General features: G+C 38.3%; 3 protein-coding genes across 5 annotated transcripts in view; 1 reads left to right on the top strand and 2 right to left on the bottom strand.

Moving 5' to 3' along the window:
• Nucleotides 1–1,960: 1,960 nt before the first annotated feature.
• Nucleotides 1,961–2,293, top strand: LOC149004309 (Ubiquitin-like superfamily protein). The gene has a single exon (XM_089168603.1). The coding sequence runs from the start codon at nucleotides 1,961–1,963 to the stop codon at nucleotides 2,291–2,293; it is 333 nt and encodes a 110-aa protein (XP_089024729.1).
• A 1,175-nt stretch (nucleotides 2,294–3,468) lies between these two features.
• Nucleotides 3,469–4,218, bottom strand: LOC149004310 (Ubiquitin-like superfamily protein). Its single transcript, XM_089167958.1, has one exon. It carries the CDS (start codon nucleotides 4,216–4,218, stop codon nucleotides 3,469–3,471), a length of 750 nt encoding a protein of 249 aa, XP_089024084.1.
• Nucleotides 4,219–7,974: 3,756 nt separating this feature from the next.
• Nucleotides 7,975–26,534, bottom strand: part of TDP1 (tyrosyl-DNA phosphodiesterase-like protein) — a 31,083-nt gene continuing 12,523 nt past the window's right edge. For 2 of the 3 annotated variants that reach the window (XM_089169005.1, XM_089169003.1), the window contains 7 exons: nucleotides 11,956–12,059; nucleotides 10,241–10,294; nucleotides 10,044–10,134; nucleotides 8,925–9,005; nucleotides 8,687–8,837; nucleotides 8,509–8,584; nucleotides 7,975–8,409 (listed from right to left, as the gene is read on the bottom strand). In XM_089169005.1, the coding sequence (XP_089025131.1) occupies nucleotides 8,517–8,584; nucleotides 8,687–8,837; nucleotides 8,925–9,005; nucleotides 10,044–10,134; nucleotides 10,241–10,294; nucleotides 11,956–12,059 (549 nt within the window). In that variant the 3' untranslated portion in view covers nucleotides 7,975–8,409; nucleotides 8,509–8,516. Of the gene's footprint in view, nucleotides 8,410–8,504; nucleotides 8,585–8,686; nucleotides 8,838–8,924; nucleotides 9,006–10,043; nucleotides 10,135–10,240; nucleotides 10,295–11,955; nucleotides 12,060–26,534 lie in introns of all 3 variants that reach the window. The other variant, XM_089169004.1, reaches the window with a different exon arrangement.

The raw sequence follows: 26,534 nt of genomic DNA on the forward strand, positions 1-26,534 counted from the left end.
TATCATTTATTAGTTTCTCCATTCCATTTGCAAGAATACTCTCTCTCCAAAACCTCAAATATAGATAATATATTAGTATGTGAACCAATGATACGGACTATCGTGTTAGTGATTACTAAACAAACAATTCTCATTAAATCCGAGACCATTTTTTACTGCTTTCTTAGATGCCAATACCTCAGTTAGATCATGCTCATCATTTCGTAATCTTTAGTTTTTAACTTCTTATTCACACCTATTCTTTGAGAGTTATGGTCATCATTTGGTATTTTATTTTTATTTTTTATGTTAGAACGTATATATCTTATTTTCATCCCCCCCCTCCAAAATGATATTATGTACTTGAGTCCACACTGATATCTCATGTGTATATTTTAAAAGATCTGATATGTTCTTAAAGATGCTAAATAATCTAAATAGAGTGCTTTGGTTTGGACCTTAAACCCGGAAGCAAGAAGACCCATATAATTCTTAATTTAAAATGGAGTATAACGGTTGGTAATAGGTATGTCGAGCCCCCCACCCCAACGGACGACAGCCTTGGTCGGTGAATCGATGCCCACGGCCTCCACCTTCTCGCATTCATAGGAAGCGGAGACACGGGGCACTCCGGATCTTCTCGCCAAAATCGGAACGCGGGGACACGGGGCACCCCGGACCGGCCGAAACGGAAACGTGGAGGGAGAGGCGAGCGGCGGGGGGGGCGGGGTTATTGTTTACAACGAAAGCCAATAGGGATTTGATCGGAAAACAGAAGAAACAAGTCCTCAAAGGGCATAGAAGTCGGAGATGCACGCCACCAGGAGTAGAATGAGTCGCCATCGCCGGAGCAAACCCCCTCACCCCAATCCCGAAACACAACCCACCGAATAAAGACAACGGAATACGAACAAACCGAAGAGAATCGCACACCCCAACAAGCAAGCAAACGATCAAGTCCATTCACGATCGATCACCAACAAGAGGAAGGCGGGGGGGGGGGGAGGGTCACAAAACCCAAAGGGGGAGCCGACCGAACCAAGGCGGAACGAAACCCATCGGGGTTGAAGTTGGCCCGGGCCCAAGACCGACGCGCCGGGGGGGCGGGCCGACCGATCGGGAAGCGGGTATCGTCGACATATGGTAAACGGGTGGGGGGTGCGGCCCATGCCGATCGCGCTCGGATAAATCGGGGATAATATACTATGACTAAAACTATTATTTTGCAAATGCTTCGTGTTTGGGCTTTAGTGTTTTAACCCGAACTTATTAAGCCTAAATTGAAACTACCCCAAACTAAACCAGTGATGCCTTTAGTATGTGGAAACATCAATGGTGGTGAATATATATAACAAAGATACTCAACTATTAAGGAGATTCAAATTATTTATCTCTTAGTTATGGGGTGTTGGCCTTTTGCTAGTTGAATGGAAGGTGATACTCAAAACTCTTTTTTTTGTTAGAAAAATAAACATTCAAATCTAATCAAGATGAAGCGTCTAGATCACTTCCTCGTTAGGGGAGAGGTTAGGGGAGAGGTATATGTTGTTTTAATATTTCTCTACCATACAATAAAAGTGGAACTCATTTCTAAATTAAACAAAATAAATCAGATATGAGACATCTGTTGCTCCATATGGTAAAAAATCGTCAAGATAGCACATAGCTCTCCCCTAATGAGAAGGAGATCTAGACTTCAAAAAAAAGATAAAGACTTTGTACTGCGGCTTGAAGTGTTGACAGCCATGAAGCTTCACCATTTGACACGCTCAAGGCCAAACTACCGCCTATAACGCAGCACACATGACCGGCGATTAGCGTTGCCCAGCACCACTACCACCATTAAATTCACACTCATCACCTACCTTCTTCTTTTCTTTCTCATGCATTCTAGTCCTTAAACGGATATAAATGTTATCAGCTTATCTCTGTCTTTGCTTATATTTATCTGCAAAAAAGACCCAAAAAAAAGAAAGAAAAGATGCAGGTTACAGTAGAAGCATTGACAGGGACATTGTTCTATATTCAAGTGGAAGACAATGCGACGTTGGGAGATCTAAAGAATGAGATTGAAACACAGGAGAAGCTCCTTAAGGATCGTCTCATGCTTCTTCTCTCCCATGACAATGATGAACAAGGTGAACAACATTACAGTGATAATCGAAATTGCCATTTGATGATGACGGATGACACAGTTTCTCTGGTTGATTATGGTGTTAAAGATGGATCTCATATTTATCTATGCTTCAAACCCCTTGATCATGATGATGATGATGATTATGCTTTACCTCAATCTCCTATTATTGGTAATTAATCCATTATTAGAATAAAACCAACACCAAAACCTCTGCAAATTCTTATTTTTCCTTACCTTTAATTTTCACCATTTAAAAAGAAACCTCGAGATTTTAGATGATACCTTACAATATATGACAGTAGCTAGACCTGATAACAACTACTTAGTTTTGTAATAGCTAGATTTGGTTGCATTGAGTTGCTCACACATAACACAAATTTTAGTTTCATAGTGATACTGTCCAATTTGGGTTCAGCTCCTCTTCTTGAGAAATCTCACAATGAGTGTCCAATGAGTGATATAAAATTCAGTCATGTTTAAATATCTTAATCTCATTGTACTCATTGGATTTACCCTATTCATTATATTAAAATGATCAATATGATTGAATCCTATGTTACAATCCCATATCCAAGCTTAGAGCACAGGAATATTAGAGGGGAACAACAGTTTAGAAGATGGAATTGGGGAAGAAGAAGAAGAAGCTTAGAGAGGAAGTTAGAAAACTAAGGATATCATTCCCCTTCTCAGTTACCTTCTCAGTTACATTTATGGACTAGGGTATCCCTCTAGTCGTATGACCTCTCTACTCCTATATTCTCTCATATTCCCTAACCCAGACACATGTCTCACCGTGACATCCTATCACTTATTAGACATTCATTCGGAGATTTCTCCAAGGAGAGGATCCAAACGCAACTCTAATTTCCAACCAAAATAGAAAAGTTGGCAATTTCCAGTATATCCTAGAAATAACAACTCTCCATTCTCTATATATCTTCGAAGGTAAAGGATAATCCTACCTTAACATTCCTTTTACCATACATATAGGAGGACTCATCTCTAAATATTGATAGGATAGAAATCTAATGTGGGGTCAAGGTAAGATTATCGAACCCGACTCCCATTTTCTTAAAGTTGGATCGAGAGATTTGATAGACTCAGATTGAGCACCACATTCATGTACTTTTAAAATTTTCTTCAAACACTACAAATAACCATTAAATAAGTTCTTTTTTTCTCTCATTTTCATGATTGGACATTTGATGGAATAATGAGAGCCAAATATGATCTAAAAAGAAATAACATGCCATCTTCCATTAATCTTATACCAGAATATTCCTAAATAACCTAAAATTAGAAGAAGAAGAAAAATTCAATAATTCGTGAAACTAGCTAGGGTTATTTGATATTCAATATCCACGGCTCACAGTTCCTTTGAATACATATAAGAAATCTCCATTTTCTACTCCATGCCAACGAAGGTTGAAATTGTCTCTCATGATCCTTTGTTTGTGGATAAAGAAATAGTCATCCACAGGTAAAACCTTACCATCCACCAAGATTTTCCTCACCTCATGTATGGTGGTAGTATCTTTTATCTCCAAAGGAATACTTGCAGAGTTCAGCAAACAAGAAGAAGTCTGAACAAACACACTCAACCGTTTTGTAGGAGGTTCAGCTGTTGAACGATTTGAAGTTTTCAAGTACCCAATGATTTCTGATTGATCACAGATACCATACTCACTTAAACTGCGATATTCGTCTGCCATCTCTATACCTGAGAAGTACAGTGTTAATCTTTTGATTGGAATGCCATCAATTATATGAATTTTCTCCTTCAAGCTTCTAACAGTTTCTGTTTTGTCTACTGAGATATGTATCTTCTTTGATGATGTTTTAACTGTAACCTGCATCATAGCATCAGCTTCTGTAGGAGGTTGGATGGTAAGATCAATTTTGGTGCCTTCAAGAACAATTGGGTAATCTTCCATGTCAAGTCCATCTAAGAGCTCCAGACCATAAACTGATAGTGTCTGGAAAGCCACTGGAACACCCAAGAGTTGTTCTATCTTGTGCTTGATTTCAAGAATGGTTTCTTTGTCACCTACCTCCATTAGGAATTCCCCTTCAGTTGTTGCAATTACGACCCTCATTATCATCACAGTAATCAACCTGATGAACTTAACAAGGAAGAAGAGAACAAGAAATGATTTAATAGCTAAAGCAGAAGAGATTTCTCAGGATCAAATGAATAACTGCAACAAAGTAAACTAAGTGTGTATTTGTGCGAGAGAGAGGAAAAACTTAACTTTGACACAGATATGGATGAATCAGTTAGGAAATGAGTCTCAGAATTTAAATTTTGATAAACTAACTCTCCCGCTTGTCTTGTTAGAAGTGAAGAAGGGGTGAATTTAAATCTGAGGATCATGTCTAAAGTATGATTTGTTACTGTTTTTTGTTCAATTTTGAGTGCAACTCTTTTGCATGAGAATCGTTTGGTTCATATATACCAAATGTCTTGTGATAATTAACAAATGTGTGATAAGCATGCTGAAGAATCATTTGGACAATAATGTAATTTTCCTTTATTGACAAATAGGGCAAACTTCTAAATTTTTGGGTAATTTTCATTTGAACCCTTAAGTCATTTTTAATCGAAAAGAAATGACACTTCTTGAATTGATTTCCAAAAAATTAAGTAACACCATAAAATTATTATCAAAATATCCTTATACGTTTATGATTTCCTTTCTTTTCTAGTTTCTCATATTTTCTTGTGTCTTCTTCTCCTAATTCCTATGAGATTGAGAAATGACAAAATAAGCAATAAAAGAGAGCGTTTAAGAATTTGTAAATTAGGCTTTATCTGAATTTTGATCATCTCTTTTCTCTTCGCCCCTTGTTCCTTTTTCAGTGGGATGGCTAAGGGCATGAGAAAGATAAAGAAAACGAGTTCAATTCACAGTTAAAGCTTTTCGCATCAAACTCATGGTTGGATCTATACGCTCTGACATTGAAAAAGACTAAGAAATTTATACAGCCCATGCTCCAGGGATTGGCTAGTTAATCGCTAGATTTTTATTTGCAACAGCAGGCCAATGGTCAGGATTTGGCTCGTGGTCTCAGGAATACACCACATAGGGTTTGGAAATTTGAAATCAGGTAGAGTCATAGGGGTGCAAGTTTGGCCCTAACCCACTCTAAGCCTGCCCTGAGCCCAATTGCAATGAAGCTAAACCAATTTATTTATTAATTGAATTTTACCCAAAAAAATAACTAATCACATTGTTACTATGAAGGGGATATAATTCTCTTTTCAGTTGAGCCAAAAAAAAAAAAAAAAGAAGAAGCAAAATTTTGCAAATTTAACTTGCAATTCTCTATCATACCAATAGAGCTTGGATTTAGATATTTAGCCAACAATGAACAAGCTGGACAATAATTGAGAATTATTAGTTTTAGTTTTAGACATCAAGTTTTTTTAACTCTTCTGTGATGAGCAATGCCTAAGAATCATTTGGACAAAATGTAATATCCCCTAAGTTCAAAAAATTTGTACATTTAGTCTATAACTGGCAAAAAGAGCAAAGAAACACATTAATGTCATTGCAAGTTGAGTTCACAATTAAATGGCTACGTTTTGGTACTCTCTTTTGAAGGTAAACATAACTCAACCAGCCATTGAGAGGAAAGCGGCCAATATTTTAAGCTCGAAACCAAAAGGACCTTCTAGGCGAGGACAACTGCTACCATATTGGAGTACCTAGAAATATAAAAGGGGATACAATTTTCAAACTTGTGTTGTATCTCCCCCTTGATGCACTTGAGTAACTGCTAGCAGCCTGTTTCAATTTGGATTGGAGTATAATCTCCAGCTATTGCCTCTAACAGTCTTGTTCTTAAGGGCATCGTCTCACCCTCTAATGCAGAAGAAAATGAACCTGGATAAGAATAGGGCCCCAACATCTTCCCTTCGTGGTTCCTTATAACCACTCCAACACCCCCTGCTTCTTCCTGCAAACCGCGACGCGTTCACATTAACTCACTTGGTTTGTTTCCTCCCAGAATTTTGCCTTGGTGATTGGTTGAGTAAGGCACCATTTGTTTGGTGAATTTAAAGTGGGGTGGAAAAAAAGAAGAGGAAAAAAGTTTGAAAGTAATTTTTTATATAAAATCCCAAAATATAGCTTGTTTGATTCACTAGAGTGGGAAATCTAATGAATGTCATGCTAACTTTTGACCCCATTCATTTTCAAAGTCCCACAAAATAGGTGAAGTTTTGTAAAAAAGTATAGGAAACAACAAAGCAAGACCCATATTTGAAACTTTCCCCGGAAACCTTTCCCTTTCTTGTTCCCCCGCTCCATTATATATGGATCTCATATGTTTTTTTTTCCCACCCTACCTTTCATCTGAACAGATGACATCTACATGTTTTGAGGATTGTATGGGATATACAACAAAGGTAAATGGTTTGGAGCAATTAGGCTTGAAAAACCAGGTTTCATTTTAGACTGATATCTAGTCCATTTCTAACAAGCAAATGGACCATCCATTTCTTTGTAGATGTGTGATAAGTATCTTAACATCACATCCAATGGTTGAAATCTATTTACAAGTCACATCAATTTAATTCTAAACTTTAATCACAATATTTTTATGTGACTTGCAAATGAACATCAACCCTTTGATATGATATTGAACACACGTCACACATCTACAAAGAAATGGATGGTCTACTTCCTTATTAGAAATTGCCGGATAAATTTACGTTTCGTCTAGCGGTTTAAGTGAAGTTGCTAGGACACAATCGTCCAGGTATAATCATTCCTCTTCCGGGTTCCCCCAACTTCAGAGCCAATTGGAAGCCAAACTCCATTGATAGCAAGTCGCAAGGGAGATTTCATGGAATTGGCAACAAAAGTCAATACGAGTAAATGCCCATTCTTTGTCCTCCCTCCACAGTTCCTCATCACCAGATTGCCTGTTACAGGCAAGGGAGATTCTTCTATAACATTATTCATGTCTTCTTGATGTTCAAACTGAAACATGTATTCATCTGCTCTTGTTTGGGTGATTTCCACAGGTCTGACAGTGTTCCATGCCATAGCAACGCTTCAAATATTGCTTGCCATATATACGGTTTGTTAGGTAAATCCTACCCACTAGGATATTCAATCTAACCTCCTTTGCTTGGTATACTAATTCCTCTGCAACATCCAGGCCTTATTACCTGTGGATCTTTGTCACACTCACTGCTGGAGGAGAAATTCTGAAACACTACCGGAGGAAAACTAGTTCCAGAACACTCAAAAGTGTTATTTCTATTTATAATAAAACCATAATAAGTAGAAATGTTTTTGCTTTTACTTGAGATACATAGTGTAGTGAATAGAAATAACTAATTTCTCGCTTACCTTCAGGAGTCTCCCAATGAAACAAAAGTACTTCAGACAGTTAATCCTACGTGAAAAAAATTGTGAATATCCCATTTATAACATTATTGTAGTTCTGTAATTTTATGAAAATTAACATTCAAATCGACCAGTAAAATGCAAACAGAGGTATCTATTACATGGTCTATAATCAAAGTAAAGTTTTGGTTTCGTTTGAAGATTTTGTGGAGAACATTAGTGTCGTCTTCAAATCAAGAAAAGAGTTACTTGTACACAAAAAGATATTCCATCCTTACTTAAAATTACATTCAAGACTACTCCTTTCAGGATGCAATGCGACTCCTCTAAGGATGTAATCAAAGCGCACATAAATTAACCTGAAACAATTTATGTTTCAGGGGGGAAAAAATCACATTCAAGTCAATATCTCTCTACACATTTTCATTCACCACCATGATGCAGTTTTCCTCTAGTTTCTCAGCATTTTGGAATTTCCAACAAAGGTTTGGGGGAGGGGGGGGGGGGGGGGGAGACTCAATTTAATAAGGTTCTATGAGACCCCATAGTGGAACCCCTAATGTGTACTCACATGAAATGATTTTCTGCCGTCTAGCTTAGAGAAGCCCTCGAATGGGGAGGAGAGGAAATGTGGTTGTAAAAAGAGAGCTTACAAGAAATCTCAAGGGTCTGTTTTTCGATCAAAGAAAATCCCTAGCTAGACAGATCAGCTGATTGAACAGGACTAAACTGGAACTTGCCATCAAAACAATATCTGGTTCTCCTTCATGTCCATGGTGTCATGGAAATAGCAACAAAACCAGCATACTGTCAGGATTTCTCTCCACAAATTATGATCTATCAATTTCCAACTCACCTAATTCAAGTAGTTCAAAGATCTGTCAGACCTTCGATAGTACAAGGGAATTGATTTATTTGTCTGCAAAGCTGCAACTGGAGAAGATTGTTTTGGTTAAAAAATAGAAAATAAACGAAGTAAGATGAGTTCATGTTAGACTTAAGTTAACAGGTCAAGGATCTTGGCTTACATACATCTTGACCTATCGTGGCCACACTTCACCAAAGACATCCTTCTTGTTGTACCGTCTGTCCCATGACCAAGGAACATCTGCAGAAAAGAGAGACGGATAAGAAAGCAATAAATTCCCTCCATTAAACGAACCATTGGAAAAATGATCCTCCAATTTTTCACAGGAACCACTGCATGTACCTTCAGATGAGTATGGTTGTGGAGGGAGCTCATAGGGCACAGGCAAGGGAATTAATTCAAAAGAAGAATCCGTCTTCGGATTTCCTCGCCAACTGAGTGTAACAAATTCTCTTCTGTGCTCTCTAGCATTTTCTGATGATCCACATGTAATCTAGTCCAAAAGCAGCAGCAGCTTTATATTAACAAGGATTGACACTCCTGAAATTTACTAACACAGATATAAATATAAACCTATTACCTCTGAGGAACCACCATTATCAGTACAAGAAAATTCATAGACATGCTCTTCAGTGGAAGATGACAGGAACAACACCCCTAGCTGAAATGATGACCCAAAAAAAAAAAAAAACCGTAATTTAATAAATGAAAAGGCATTGGCACAGAGGTTAGTTTCATTTAGATGGAAGAACCACATGCTTACCTTATCAAACACAACTTCGCAAGACCCCATAAGAAGATGCATAATGGGAACTCACATGGAATGCCATTTTAGATGTCCAGTGTTTATTTTCGGGGTATGAATAGGGAGGTACTATAGATGCACAAACTGAATTTCATGTGCTTGTGAAGCCTTCCATGGAAATTGGAAATTGGAAATTACAGAACAATTAGGGGTTCTCTATTCCCCCCCCCCCCCCCCATGGGAGAGAAAGGAGAGGGGGGGGGGGGGAAAGATGTGAGTGCGGGAGGAATTGGTAGGCAGAGACAATAACAAAATACAGAAAAGAAAAGGAAAAGAGAAAAAGACGCAAATTATAGTCATGCTCTAGGGATATAAATTAGTTTCTCAAGGCTGTCAGTAATGAATGCATATAGAGAACAGGTGTAGAAACTAAATACAGTGAGATGCAATGCTGTAACAGTTCATAGTAATTCAAGCAGTACGGTTTTCAGAGATGTCAGCTCTCAGCTCCTGACTATCACAGATATCTTTATTTATTCATTTCCATTTTGTTTTGTTGTTTCTTTCTTTTTTTCCTTTTTATTATTATTATTTTTTGGGGGAGGGGGAAGGTGGTATCGTTTGTGGGGTAGGTTTAAAAGGTGAAAAGGAATACGCGTGGAGGGAATCAATCTCACGTATGTGCTGGGGCAAAAAACAGACTTTGCCATCAGGTCAATTTGGATATCTCACCTTTGATTATCAAGGATATCTCACTGAAACATTACATACAGTCAAGGTGGGCATACACATTTTACCAAGAAAAGGTTGGCAGAAATATCATCAATTATAATGCACGTCTAAGATCAATGAACCAAATATGCTAATAGTAGACGTATCTTCGAACTCCACTTGGAATCAGTGAGCAGGCCAAAAAAGTTCAAATTGCATAGGAGTGCCAGTTCGGAGAAATACCTCATAAGAACGAATCATGAGTTGTGAATTGTTCTTCTGCAATGCACCCCAAGCAGCTTTGCTGAGATTTGCTGAAGTAAGTAGAAACCAACTGTTGCAAGGTCAAAATTCAAAACTTACATGACTTAAAAGTCATCCGAGCTGAAATGTAAATACAATAGTACAGAAAATGAAACAACAGGATAAAAATTTCTTACGCAAGCTTTTGGCCACTGTATCGTGTATATGTCTTAATATGAGGCATTGCACGGCTGTGACATCAAATTAAAAACAGCAGCATCACCACGCAAGTATGTGACAGAATTGAGAGGAACCAAACAAATCCATTAATGAACTAAAAATGCTGAATTTTTTAACTAATGGTTACTAAAATTTAAGGAAAAAATCAATCCAATTAAAAATTAAGCTTCACTGATTTAACAATTTAGAAATAATAGAAACTCCCAACATCTTCCACTGCAAGGATCTGCTAGAATGATATATGGCATTCATACCAAATTCCTAAAACATAATTGTTTGCTCAAATCCTCACCATTTTTTAGAGTCACTTTCCTATTTCCTAGAATTAAACTCACTAGATATTGGACAGGGAACAAATGGTTTTTTATAGTGTTGAAGACAGGCTCTAAAACTGCAGAATTCAGAAATTCTGTCAAAATCCTAACAAATTTGGAACACCTGGAACTAAAATGCAGATTTGTTTTCTCAAGGACTTCATGATGATTGAAGGAGAAAAACAAATAAGGCATGCCCTGAGCATGGTACTAGATTTGTTAGAATTTCACCAAATTCTCAGTCATCTCGCGCCTACCGCAACGAAACATGATCCAAGATGAAATTGAGTCAGTTGACTGAATTTTGATGAAATCTCGACAAAATTTCAGATATTTCAAGAATTTCAAGGGGTTGTAGTCTGTAAATGGTAATTTGTAGTTGTAATTGAGATTTGACTACTTCTCAATATTTGTTCTTGCAATTTAATAAAAATTTCAATGTTTTCTTTTTTATCCATGTTTAGATTGTGAAAATACACAATCTAGTTTGCTCTGCATACAGCCAGGCATGTACGAATCAAGAAGACTAGTTTGTGTTAGGTTTTAGTAAAAATAACGTTGTTATTTCATTTATTGGACTCAAATTAGGCTGTACAACAAAAATAAGACTCAGAAACCACCTAAAGCCCACCAAACCATGTTTCATCGAAATTTCAGTCAAGATTTTGATATCTGGCTCTGAGATGCTGGTTATTTTAAGAGAAACCCTCGAGTCTGAAAAGCGACAGGAAATGGGATCAAAGGAGTTTTAGCAGGAAATCTTCTTGATCACTTTGGGAAGTCTAGGCTTTTCTACAACTATCATCTTCGGATAAGGAACTTAGAAATATGGGACAAGAAATGTAGGGCATTAATAGATCCATGATGCATTATCCAATAAAGCTTGATCACCATGTTTGATCTTGCATGGATACCCCAAGGATCATTGTTCTCTCCTGGGATCTTCCTTTTCAAGTACACTCCTTGAGGGTGGTTGCTGACTTGCTTGTATTTTTCTTTTCTTTCCTTTCTGTGATCTCATATTTCAGGGGCCTTTTCTGAAGTCTTGAAGCACATTTGACATAATTTATAGGGAATAATATATGATTATAAAACAAAGGAGAAATAACTAAGGATTCACTGCCTACAGTTAACCATGATCCATTCTCAAGCAATAAGCCATTATTGAGTTGGGTAATCAAAGAGTGGATACACCCATAACAAATATTTTCACATAAAATGGTCAAGACCTCAATGGATCTTGCCAAAGCACTTTACTTCAAGAGGAGAGGTTGCAATATGCCATATGATGATAGACTGAAGTCATTTTGTCCAGCCCTTGCTACGGAGAATTAATTAATAATTAACAAGTATAGTACCTCCGCCCAGTGTGGCTGGCTTTCCATTTTGCCCAATACTTCTTTAGGAAATCTTTCTCCACATTCTTTTGTGGGCTCGGGATGGCACTGCCAGCTGCATAACCCTGAAGACCAGGTATTAATCTTCAATGACTACAAGTCAAGCCCAGAGCAATGAAGAGATTAGAAAACCTAGGTACAAAGCATGGAAAATAAAATACTCAAACCCATTGAGTCATCACCAATCAAGCATTACTACTACCAATGAGAAACTGATTCACTAGAACCATCACGACAATGATACCCAATAACTACTACATAGACTCTAGCAGCAATTTTTTCAAAGTAAATGCAGAAATGTAGAGGACAAAACTGAACAGTGTCACTAAAAGTAAAATAGCATCCAGCAGCCTATCTTAAAGATAACCATGACTGAAGTGATTGCACTGCACCAGAGCCAGACAATGTACGCCAAATGATCTACAACAAAACGTAGATTGTCCGTCCAACTACGTCAAACTAAACAGTGTTCGATTTGCTTCTGATGTCAAAAAGCATTACTAATCATCCATCATCCTTTCACTCCCAAATAGGGATTATATGGGAGGCTAGGAGCATCATTGTCAAATTGAAGCATACTGTCATTTATAAAGTTAATGATAATGAATTTGACAACTAAAAATATCAACTATCATATAAGCCCACAATGCCAGGATGCTTTTACCATATAAATTTTGGTTCCTTATAATCAATATCTTTTAATCATGCAACATTGTGATATCCAATGGTATTTTATAGAGCCAAATTATTTCCTTCGTTTACAGCTACTGATTTGTATCTTCCAGTACGTATGCTTATCATAATATACTAACGAATAGAAATCTGTCAACCTATACATTTATCTAGAGTGGGAAAGCCCAACAGATAGCTGGAAAAAAATCAATGTTGATGGATCCTTCAACCCAGACTCACAAACACCGGGTTACAGAGGCATAAGGAGAGAGAGTAATAGAAGAATGACATTCTGTTTTGCAGTAGGCTGCCGATCTCAATGTGCACTTGTGACTGAAGCTTTAGCAATTCGATGAGCACTCTTTGTGCTAAGGATTTGGGCCTACAACAAATCCTCATAGAAGGGAATATAATCTGGGGGTGTAGTCATCGTGACAGATATTCAAGAATCATTAAGCTTCTTCTCTTTTGTTAGATTCCAGCATAACTTGAGAGAAGGAAATAACGTGTGACGCTCTTGCCTCATATGCAGCTCGGTACGAACGATGGCTTTTTGAAGTTTCTTCCCCCCCCCCCTTTTTCTCTTCCCTATGTTGGCCAATTCTGGTTGATAGCTTAGGTTGTAATTTCCCAGAGTTTTCAAGTTTAAATAAATTCACGTTTCCACCAAAAAAAAAAAGTGTAATTCTAAATTCTAGTATGGATTTGAAGTACATCCTAGTTGGGAATCCTACTTTATTGGAGTCCTAGACTGAGTTTGTGCTCAATGTTAGACATTGCAGCTATAAATATAGTTGTAATTTCTCAGTAGAGTCCATGATTTACTGAACAAGAATATTATTTTGAGCATTGCTTGGATTTGACAGTCCTATTCTGTCTCCCAATCCCCTTACACTGATTCAGCATTCCCCGAGTTTTCCCTATTCAATCTCTTGAAGCATCTTCTTCTAGTTGCTGGTCATTCTCTGCAACAGCTCCAAAACATTTTCAATTAATCAAGCTACTATTCAAGCAGATCTACGACAAGTTAAATCATCCCTAACCCCAAATCTTTTCCCTCTAATACTTTAGTCATAATAAACCCTAATTTTGCTGTCTTTGGGCATCAACCAACCCTGAAATATCTAAAGACCAAACCAGCCATCAGAACAGTCCCACATTGGGATCAAGTCTTCCCAGCAACTCAATCCAAGCTGCAGTCCCTTCTGACCACTAGAAGACTCAAATTCCTTCTTCTTCTTTCCATAGAACCCAAATTTTAATTTCATGTAATTTCAATCCCTGATGCAGATCCAGCTCCTATTTTGGAAATTTCTTTAGGTTAAGCCTAGGCTTGGATTGTATAGGTTATGGGCCTTTAATGCCATGGATTTTTCAGTTGTAAAGGCCTCCTTAAGGGCTCAGAATAGGGTAAATAGGTGGCACACGAATTTGGGCTTAATTAGTTGGTTTATTTCATACTCAAATGTTTGAACTGATTCAATGTTGGTTAAAAGAAGTTCAGAGTCTCTTAGATTTTAATTTGGCCCCTTTCACACTCCTATGGATATAGATGGGAGTGTGTTATATGTTTAACAGAAATTAGTTTTCCTTTTTAGATTAAGACTTTGTAATGGTTGATCAAAGCTGTTTGCAGGTATCAAAACACATCCAAATATTCATAATTAAATTGATGTCTGCAAAGAGGTTGCCAACTTGCTGCTTTTACGGTCTTCTCCATCATGGGAAACTTGGCTGGTGAGTTGCGTCCAACGGTTTATCCAAGAGAGTTCTTGACCAATATATATAATAACTAGCGGGAGTTTCTTTTTACATATGAAAGGAGAACACCAAAAGATAAGAAGTGATGCAAACCAGGTCAAGGGTTAGGGATACTTAAGTAATTTCACTAGACTTAGGGTTTACCCAGGAAGTTGCAGAGAAAGAGGGAAGGGCTTCAGGGTTTCTAAGGGGGCTTAAAGCCTGCTGAAACTTGAATTCAGATCCAAATTTTTTTATACTCTGAATTTCAGATTTGAAAATTGAATCTCAAAGGCCAATTAGGGATTCAGTTAGGGTTGGGAAAGAGGTTAGGGCTTCCTGTCCTTCAGTTCAGACCTAAGGGCTAAGGATACAACTGTTCTACAATTCAGAAGCTGTTTCAGAGAATGAGGGACTGAGGTAAATGCAATTAGAGTTTCTGAAAACTTTCAAATTTTGCAAAATCACTTGAAGAAGATGACGTGCAGGATTTCTCAAAATCCGAAAAATTGGGCTGATTTGGGAAGATAATGTTAGGGCTATGATCTATACTGCTAAGGACGACCAAAAGGGAAGGGTAATAGGGGTTTGGGTTCTGCAGGTGGGGGACTACTATGGTAGCCGCAAGGAAGAAGGAGAGGGAGGGGAGTTGGCAGGTGTTTAAGGGAAGCAGGGAAGGGGTTGGGAATGTCATGGTGATGAAGGGAAAGGGTTATGGGAGTTGTGGGAATTAGGGGAGGCTGCTGAATTGATGCAGCAGCAAGGCAGGGGGGAGGAAAAAGTTGCACAGGGAAGGGGAGGAAGGGGAATGGGCTGTGACTTACTTGACTTGCTGGACTTGATGAGTTAGCCTTCAGAACTGGAATGTAGGCTTCTTGAATGCTGAAAATCAAATTAAGGACTCTCTCAAAGACAACAGCAGGGCTCTTAGCAACCCTGCCAATCACTCAGGCAATTAAACACTCAAATACTTATTGCATAAGAGGCTATTTATAGCCTAAAAAGAAGACTGACTCAACTTTGGAAATCCTTATCAGATAAGGATCCCATTACATCTTTGACTGAACTCTTAATAAGGAAATAACTCCTGATGGATAAAATACAGAATCTTATCTTATCTCAACTATTGCTTAGGACTCCTTCAAAACAACTGCAACTCAAAATAAAATACTCCCAAACAAATCCAAACCTGACTCAAATTGACTCAACAAAATTGTGATTTTCCTAAATTAATTTCAGAGGTAAATTAACAACTTAAATGCCCAAAATACCCCTCCACAGGGGTTCAGCCAGCTTTATGGTGGCTTCTTGGATCCTTCTTAAGGGCCCCACTTGGCATTCGGCAGGGGGTTTTTGTGTTCATCAAGAAGGGGATATAGAAGAAGGATAGACAGAAGAAAGGGGGAAGGGGACATGCTATCTCAACTCTGGGTGTGTCACCCACAGCTATCTCAGCTGTTGAGTATGGATTTCTCCATACTGAGGCTACTAGGCCACAAGGCAAGTTCTACAGAAGTCTTCTCTATTACTGCTAAGAAATGTCCTATTTATATCTTGGCTAAAGGTTCACAGGATTTCTCCATACTGAGGCTATTAGGCCACAAGGCAAGTTCTACAAAGTCTTCTCTATTACTGCTAAGAAATGTCCTATTTATATCTTGGCTAAAGGTTCACAAAAAATAGAATCTCTCTTTAAACTGAAAATAGAAACTAATAACCTACTAACTAGTGACAATAGAATCACATGGAAAACAATAACTAATTAAACTAGAAATTTTCTATGCTTTATGATTCAGTCAGATGCATAAATAACTAAAATAGAAATTAAACTAAGGTCCCGATGTCCCAAGAATAAACTCTTCATGTAATCTGATTTTGGGCCCCACAAATCCTCTACGAATATTTCCACTGTGCCCAATAATGGGCTGTCACATTGTTCCCGTGAATAGTGATTTGGACCTTTTTCTGTCTTCATTCATGCTCTCCATCGATGCAACAAAGTTGCTACATCATCAGGCTAGGATGCCTCCCATTGCAGTCGCATCCCACAACCTTGATGGGCTGAATTCGGGGCTCGTTGCTATGGGTATATATGGGCTTTTGATCTACACCAAAAACAACCATGGGAAAACATTTTGGTGAATTTCGCCCGAAATATGACAAAATTCGCCTAATTTGACACTTAGCAAAATAAAAATGGGCCAAAAACGAAATTTACAAAAAGTTGTAAAAAAATCACCGATTTTCCGGTGAACCAGCGAAATATTGGAGAAATTGCTGAAACTTTGCCAGATATCTCTTTCTTTCGGTCGAACCTTCATTTGCTTCTCCGACTTCCATTCTTGAGTTGTGAACAAATTGTTGGTGGTAAAAATCAATTACTAAGGAGTTGTAGACTTGTAGAGAAGAGGCTCTTAATCTATGCTGGAATCACTTCGGTAGGGTTGTAGGAGAGACCATTCAATTGTATTCCATAGTGGGCGCCAAAGGCCTTGAACACCTCCTTGAAAACACTGCAGTTGCGCCATAATCCGCAAATAGTTCATGCACCATACGACAGCTCATGGCCGATAGCCTTTTGGGTAGCCTATTGCCGACCCATAGAGACTTCCACAGTTCCACAAGAGGTAAGTCTTGCAGTAGTATGAGTGCAGGTGTGAGCAAAAGATAAGGGTTCTTAATTTAATGAGACAAGAGATGTGATGGGTGAGGAAGTTTCACATTTCCTCATGCCTCAAATGTCAAGCTTGGCTATGTAGCATACTTGAACACCACACACTACACCTGCAAACCTCCACACGCTAGCAGCCACTCAGCTACTTTAAGAAAGAGATCAGAGAAGAAAAGTCACGAGATGCGCCAGATTTCGGAAATGTTGCATCTAGCCGAGATGTCGCACCTTGAAGACAACTCTAGGCGAGTCATATTCTAGTGTTGAACCTTAACTTGGTGAGTCATATCTAGATTATTCTACCCACTATACAAAATTTGATCGAAACATCCAAATTTTCGCACTTTTGGAGCCTTGAAACGAAACTTTGGGTGACCGAAGAAAAATCCCAAGTTTCAATCGAACCGTCGAAATTTCATCAATGCCTAGTTCAACCTAGTTGGTTCATGAGGGGGGGAAAATCCCCAAATTTCGTGGGAAACATGGGAAATTTCGTGAAAATTTGGGATTTTTCCTACAAGTTTCTTAGTTTTCTCAAATTTTTTTATTTTTTTGTTTCTTTCATGTTTCCCCAGATACCACGACAAATACCCCCTCCATCAGGACTTCCCTATCCAAATTATGTATTCCCTCATACTAGTTATTTTAGGCATGTTGGTGACCAGACTTATAAAGTTGTAGTCGTTGATTACCTTGACAACCATAGGCATTAAAAGTCATGGGATGAGCGCTGTGTGAGACCTAAATCATCGCCATTCTTAACCGAGACTTAGGTTAAGCTCCATCTATGTTTGTTGGTTGGAGGAGAGGAACAGGAACAATATTACTCAACTCATAGGATGGATCCACCGAGGCACTCCTCTTGGCACTGAGTTGTACTTTCCTTTTATTGTTAGTTACTTTGTATTTGATGTTTTGAACTTAGAAGCTATATATTGAATGTTATGTACTTAAGTAGTTAAGTTTATAGTGTACTTCTCAGACAACCCTACATTGATGTTATGTACACTAAATGACATATCTACATTGATTTCTTTAGCAATATGCATGTGCCAATGTGTTCTTTATACTCTAATTAGCTTAAATGTAGGGTCCCACCCTAAAATAATCCCTTAAAGTTTCCCATTTTCACCTGGTCAAAACTTGAGTTTCCCTCAAATTTTTTTCTATGATTCTACCCTCTTCTTTTCTTTCCTCTTATGGTACTATTTTCAATTTTGAAGAACTTGTGAATATATTTCCACTATGATCTGAGAGGCCTACTATCCATCACTTAGTAGCCCAAACCTATATCACAAATCATTAACCACAAATTAGACATGGTCAAACCAAAAAAGCAAACTATAAATAAAAGATCCATTATAATAAGATTATTATTTCAACTTTTACACTTTTGAAGTCCTTTATTTTGGAGTAGACTAGTTTCATTTTCCTCATCTTACAGCTAGCATGTAATGAGTGAATAACTTTTCAAGTTACCCTTAAAGCCCATCCAAGCTACTTAAGCATCTCAGTTTAATAGGAAGTCTTGGCATTCTAACCAGAGTCAAATTTCCATGCCAAATCAAAGTAATGAATGTAAAATAACCAACTATGCAAATCAATGTTAAATCAGTTCCAACAAAATTCTAAACCAAATGCTGAACTGAGATATGAACTTGCTGGTCAAATAGATAGAGCCTTCTAACAGATATAAAAATTAAGGGCATGAAGGTTGTTAGAAAACAAGCTTTAAACAATCAAAATAGCAGTTGAACTTGAACAGAGAAAAGAAGAGAGATGAAGAACCAATAGAAAAGACATATGATTCTTAGCTAAAGAGTCTAGAATCAAATAGCACTTTTATTTATAGCTTCTAATGAATCTAATACAACTTGAGAGACAAGTAATTGTCCTCTAGAAGAAGGAAACAAAATATTACAGCTTTAGTAACTTCCTAACTCCAAAAATAGAAAGTTCTTAAATAGAAACTACCACCAAAATAGAAACTATGCTTTCTAAAAACTCCCAAAACTTATGTAGCAAGACTCCCACATTAGAAATAGAAAATATAATCAAAACAATAGCATAATACTGTTCACGTGAACCGTAAGAGTTGTTTTTACTATTCACGTGAACAGTAAAACTCCCAAATTTACGTATACTTCAACACTCCCCCTCAAGCTAAAGCATACAAATCTCCCATGCCCGACTTTGCAGATAGATTGAAAACTTGGTTTGAACAGAGCTTTGGTGAACAAATCAGCTAGTTGGTCAGTAGAGCTCACAAAAGGAGTTGCTATAAGTTTTTTCTTCACTGCATCACGCACAAAGTGACAATCTACCTCTATATGCTTCATTCTCTCATGGAACACTGGATTACTAGCAATGTAAGTGGCTGCCTGATTATCACAAAACATTTTCATAGGGGCAAAACTGGAAATCCTATTTCCTCTAACAATGAACGAAGCCACATCAATTCAGCAGCAGTGTGGGCCATAGCCTTATACTCAGCTTCAGCACTAGATCGAGCAATGGTGGACTGTTTCTTACTCTTCCAAGTCACAAGATTTCCACCAAGAAAAGTACAATAACCTGTGTTTGACCGGCGATCAATGACGGATCCAGCCCAATCTGCATCAGAAAAGGCAACCAAGTCCATACTCCGATTTGGTCGATAGATGAGCCCTTTTCCAGGCGCACTCTTGAGGTACCGAAGCACTCTCATTGTTGCATCCCAATGAGCCTTCCTAGGAGACTGCATAAACTGACTCAACACACCAACAGAATAAGAAATATCAGGATGAGTAACAGTAAGATAAATAAGTTTCCCAATAAGACTCCTGTAACAATGGACATCATCTAACAAGTCACCATCATCACGTCCTAACTTCAACTGAGGATCCATGGGAATGTCACTAGGTTTAGAAGCAAGCATGCCAGTCTCAGTCAAAAGATCTAACACATACTTTATTTGTGACAAACTTACTCCTTTTTTACTGCAGATCACTTTAATCCCCAAGAAATATTGTAGATCACCTATATCTTTTGTTTGGAAAGATTTTTGTAAGTGTGCCTTAACTGTATGGATTGCATCAACATCATTGCCTGAAAGGACAATATCATCAACATAAACTGCCATAATGACAACACAATCACCCTGCTGTCTAATAAACATAGAGTGATCAGAATAACACTGTACAAAACCAAAAGACTCCACAGTCTTGCTAAATTTCTCAAACCAAGCCCGTGGAGATTGTTTGAGTCCATAAGTCGCTTTATGAAGCCTGCAAACACGGACACTGTCCTCCCCCTGAGCAACATACCTTGGAGGTTGCTCCATGTAAACTTCTTCATGAAGATCCCCATATAAGAATGCATTTTTATGTCAAGCTGAAAAAGAGTCCAATCATAATTCATAGCCAAAGATATCAAGACACGGACAGAATTAAGTCTTGCCACGGGAGAAAAAGTCTCAAAATAATCTACACCATATGTTTGTGTATAGCCCTTAGCAACCAAGCGAGGCTTAAGCCTTTCAACCGTACCATCAGAATGTTACTCAATAGTATACACCCACCGACAACGGACCACATCTTTCCCAGGAGGTAAGTTGACTAAAGACCATGTATGACGAGAATGTAAAGCATCCATTTCCACATCCATAGCGGCTTTCCAGCCAGGAATTTTAAGAGCTTCGGTATGATGGGTTGGAATATGAACGGTAGACATAGACAAAGCAAGGCAACGAAAGCTAGGAGGGAGATGAGAGGTAGAAACAAAATTGGAAACAGGATAAACAATGTTAAAGTGTAAAGTGCAAGTATGAGTACCTTTCCTTAAAGCAATTGGTAAGTCATCTGAAGGCAGAGTGGGATCTCCACTAGAAGAATCCGCCGGTGGAGAGGATGAAGAAGGAACATCCGTAGGGCCAGCTTCAGGCTCCACTAAAGGAGAGCCACTAATATTGTTAGGAGGAACTCTACTATCCACAATATGTTATGGCAACTTATGTATTCGCTGATAAACCTGTAGAGGAACATTGCTAGTGGAAGGAACTAAAGAGGGAATAGGAGGAGTATCATCCAAAACACAATTTTCAACAGACATAGATTGACTAATATAATAAGGAGTGTCTTCAAAAAAGGCCACATCCGCACTTGTAAATTATTTGCGAAGAACCGGATCATAACAGCAAAAACCTTTTTGAGTTCGTGAGTACCAAAGAAAAATACACTAAATAAAACGGGGGGAAAGTTTATCCAAAGCATGTGGTATGTGAACAAAACACACACAACCAAAAATTTTGGGTGGAACTGAAAACGGTTCTCTATTAGGAAAAACAATTGAAAAAGGAGATTTTTTCAAGAAGCAAAGGCATAGGCATGCGGTTAATTAAATGACCAACAGTCAAAATTGCATCACACCAGTAACTCTTTGGAACATTCATCTGAATCAAAATAGCGCGTGCAACCTCCAAGAGGTGACGATTTTTGCATTCAGCCACTCCATTTTGTTGGGGAGTGAATGAACAACTGGTTTGATGAATCATTCCAAGAGAATCACACAAGTTAGATATATCATGTTGCACATATTCTAAAGCATTATCAAACCGAAAATTTTTAATAGGAAGAGAAAATTGAGTCCAAATTTCATGAATAAAACTTTTAAATGTAGTTAAAAACTCTGTCCGATCCTTTAAAAGATACAACCATGTAAGACGGGAGAAATCGTCCACAAAAGTAACAAAATATCGAAAACCATCCCTATTACTAATTCTACAAGGGCCCCAAATATCGGAATGAACAAAAGAAAATAAGGACTCACTACGAGAGATAGAGCGTGGAGGATAGGTGGCATGATGATGCTTCCCTAACTCACACGCTTCACAATTTAATCTAGACACTGATTTAAAAGAAGGAAACACAATTTTTAATCTAGGTAAAGACATATGGCCTAAACGTTAGTGCCACCGGAGAGCATCTACACAATCATCAGAAAGAGCCATAATAGGGGTAGCATAGTCCAGATAGTAGAGTCCGTTCCTTTCACACCCTCCACCAATCGTCTTCCTCGTGTGAAGGTCTTGGAAAACACAATAAGTGGGAGTAAAAGTCACAGAGCAGTTTAGTGCTTTAGTTAATTGAATAACAGATAATAAGTTAAAAGGAAAGTTAGCAACATGAAGTACGGATGATAAAGTAAGAGAAGGTGTAGGAGAAACACTTCCAGAGCCTAGAATAGGTGTGGAAGTCCTATTAGCTATGACAACAGAATTTTTAGTGGTAGATTTAGAAAAAGAGCTAAAAAGTGATGACTTACCAGTCATATGGGAAGAGGCCCCTGAATCGATGATCCAAGGGGTGGGAGTAGAAGTGAGAAGTGCTGTGTTACCTGCATGAGAAAGTGTGGCAGCAGAAGTACTAGTGGATGTGGAAGCGCCAGTTTCAATATTTTGCAATCGGCGAAGGATTTGGCTTTCATCATCTCTTAGAGTCTTAGACAAGTCCCCTGAAGAAGATCCAGAATCACTATCGTTGTTTGCTACAATATTAGTCTAAACCTCTCTTTTTTTTTTTCTCCTATTCTATCCTAAGGTTGTAGAATTTTTTTTTTTTTTTGTGCTCTTTCTATTTCAAGTTTTGGAAAACTGATTTGAGTGATATCTACCTCAATTAAATGTCTTCACTTACACATGACTCAATCATGAGTACGGCTGAATCAAAAGGATCTCAAGGAGATCATATAAACGTTCAAATTACATCTATCAAACTCAAAGGTAGTTCTAATTACTTGTTGTGGTCACAAGCGGTTCGGGTGTACATACTTGCAAAAGGTAAGCTTAAGTTCATTGAGGATGAACCTCCTGCTGAGACTGACAAATCTTATTTTAGTTGGATCCAAGATGATGCAATCATCAAAATTTGGATGTGGAATAGTATGGAACCTGATATTGCAGCGAATGTTATGTTCCATAAGACTGCAAAGGGAATATGGGATGATTTGCAAGAGACTTATTCCCAAGCTAAAAATATGACTCGGATTTTTAGTATTTATGAAAAGCTATTTCAATTTCAGCAAGCTGACAAGTCTCTGCAAGATTATTACAACTCCTTTAAAGGCATGATGGAGGAGTTGAATGTCTTTCAACCTCTCACCACTGATATAGAGAAGCTTAAGGCCCAACGGAATGAATTTTTTGTGTCTAAGTTTCTTGCAGGATTGAACCGTGAACTGAAATCTGTCAAATGACATCTTCTTGCTGGTGAGCATGTCCCTAATCTTAGTGAAGCATATTCTAGACTTCAACGTATTGCCTTGCCTGAAGGGAGTTCTCCAAAAAAAAGTTCTAAAGGAGAAAATTCAGCCTTCACTACCTCTTATGGAAGGGGACGTGGTCGTGGTTCAGGGGGAGTTAGTAGGTCTTCTGGAGGTCGTGGTGTTCAACTGTCTGATAAGACATCTCGACTTTGTACTCATTGCGGTAAAACAGGGCACTTAGTGGAAGCTTGTTGGGCCAAACATGGAAAACCAGAGTGGGCCAAGCACCTTGCCAATCATGCCGTTTCTGATGGTGGTACTGATATTGTAGCAAACAACGATAGTGGTTCTAAACTTCTTCAAGGGACTTGTCTAAGACTCTAAGAGATGATGTAAGCCAAATCCTTCGCCGACTACAAAATATTGAAACTGGCGCTTCCACATCCACTAGTACTTCTGCTGCCACACTTTCTCATGCAGGTAACACAGCACTTCTCACTTCTACTCCCACCCCTTGGATCATCGATTCAGGGGCCTCTTCCCATATGACTGGTAAGTCATCACTTTTTAGCTCTTTTTCTAAATCTACCACTAAAAATTCTGTTGTCATAGCTAATGGGACTTCCACACCTATTCTAGGCTCTGGAAGTGTTTCTCCTACACCTTCTCTTACTTTATCATCCGTACTTCATGTTGCTAACTTTCCTTTTAACTTATTATCTGTTAGTCAATTAACTAAAGCACTAAACTGCTCTGTGACTTTTACTCCCACTTATTGTGTTTTCCAAGACCTTCACACGAGGAAGACGATTGGTGGAGGGTGTGAAAGGAACGGACTCTACTATCTGGACTATGCTACCCCTATTGCGGCTCTTTCTAATGATTGTGTAGATGCTCTCCGGTGGCACTAACGTTTAGGCCATATGTCTTTACCTAGATTAAAAATTGTATTTCCTTCTTTTAAATCAGTGTCTAGATTAAATTGTGAAGCGTGTGAATTAGGGAAGCATCATCGTGCCACCTATCCTCCACACTCTATCTCTCGTAGTGAGTCCTTATTTTCTCTTGTTCATTCCGATATTTGGGGCCCTTGTAGAATTAGTAATAGGGATGGTTTTCGATATTTTGTTACTTTTGTGGACGATTTCTCCCGTCTTACATGGTTGTATCTTTTAAAGGATCGGACAGAGTTCTTAACTACATTTAAAAGTTTTATTCATGAAATTTGGACTCAATTTTCTCTTCCTATTAAAATTTTTCAGTCTCATAATGCTTTAGAATATGTGCAACATGATATATCTAACTTGTGTGATTCTCTTGGAATGATTCATCAAACCAGTTGTTCATTTACTCCCCAACAAAATGGAATGGCTGAATGCAAAAATCGTCACCTCTTGGAGGTTGCACGCGCTATTTTGATTCAGATGAATGTTCCAAAGAGTTACTGGTGTGATGCAATTTTGACTGCTGGTCATTTAATTAACCGCATGCCTATGCCTTTGCTTCTTGAAAAAATCTCCTTTTTCAATTGTTTTTCCCAATAGAGAACCGTTTTCAGTTCCACCCAAAATTTTTGGTTGTGTGTGTTTTGTTCACATACCACATGCTTTGGATAAACTTTCCCCCCGTTTTATTAAGTGTATTTTTCTTTGGTACTCACGAACTCAAAAAGGTTTTCGCTGTTATGATCCGGTTCTTCGCAAATAATTTACAAGTGCGGATTTGGCCTTTTTTGAAGACACTCCTTATTATCTTAGTCAATCTATATCTGTTGAAAACTGTGTTTTGGATGATACTCCTCCTATTCCCTCTTTAGATCCTTCCACTAGCAATGTTCCTCTACAGGTTTATCAGCGAATACATAAGTTGCCAGAACATATTGTGGATAGTAGAGTTCCTCCTAACAATATTAGCGGCTCTCCTTTAGTGGAGCCTAAAGCTGGCCCTACGGACGTTCCTTCTTCATCCTCTCCACCGGCGGATTCTTCTAGTGGAGATCCCACTCTGCCTTCAGATGACTTACCAATTGCTTTAAGGAAAGGTACTCATACTTGCACTTTACACTCTAACATTGTTTATCCTGTTTCCAATTTTGTTTCTACCTCTTATCTCCCTCCTAGCTTTCGTTGCCTTGCTTTGTCTATGTCTGCCGTTCATATTCCAACCCATCATACCGAAGCTCTTAAAATTCCTGGCTGGAAAGCCGCTATGGATGTGGAAATGGATGCTTTACATTCTCGTCATACATGGTCTTTAGTCAACTTACCTCTTGGGAAAGATGTGGTCCACTGTCGGTGGGTGTATACTATTGAGTACCATTCTGATGGTACGGTTGAAAGGCTTAAGGCCCGCTTGGTTGCTAAGGGCTATACACAAACATATGGTGTAGATTATTTTGAGACTTTTTCTCCTGTGGCAAGACTTAATTCTGTCCGTGCTGATGAATTATGATTGGACTCTTTTTCAGCTTGACATAAAAATGCATTCTTATATGGGGATCTTCATGAAGAAGTTTACATGGAGCAACCTCCAAGGTATGTTGCTCAGGGGGAGGACAGTGTTCGTGTTTGCAGGCTTCATAAAGCGACTTATGGACTCAAACAGTCTCCACGGGCTTGGTTTGAGAAATTTAGCAAGATTGTGGAGTCTTTTGGTTTTGTACAGTGTTATTCTGATCACTCTATGTTTGTTAGACGGCGGGGGTAATTGTGTTGTCATTATGGCAGTTTATGTTGATGATATTGTTCTTTCAGCCAATGATGTTGATGCAATCCATACAGTTAAGGCACACTTACAAAAATCTTTCAAAGCCAAAGATTTAGGTGATCTACAATATTTCTTGGGGATTAAAGTGATCCGCAATAAAAAAGGAGTAAGTTTGTCATAAAGAAAGTATGTGTTAGATCTTTTGACTGAGACTGGCATGCTTGCTTCTAAACCTAGCGACATTCCCATGGATCCTCAGTTGAAGTTAGGACGTGATGATGGTGACTTGTTAGATGATGTCCATCGTTACAGGAGTCTTATTGGGAAACTTATTTATCTTATTGTTACTCGTCCTGATATTTCTTATTCTGTTGGTGTGTTGAGTCAGTTTATGCAGTCTCCTAGGAAGGCTCATTGGGATGCAACGATGAGAGTGCTTCGGTACCTCAAGAGTGCGCCCGGAAAAGGGCTCATCTATGGACCAAATCGGAGTATGGACTTGGTTGCCTTT

The sequence above is a fragment of the Hakea prostrata genome, chromosome 9, assembly GCF_041222555.1.
Source record: "Hakea prostrata isolate BN-2017 chromosome 9, UWA_Hpros_2, whole genome shotgun sequence".
NCBI lineage: Eukaryota > Viridiplantae > Streptophyta > Magnoliopsida > Proteales > Proteaceae > Hakea > Hakea prostrata.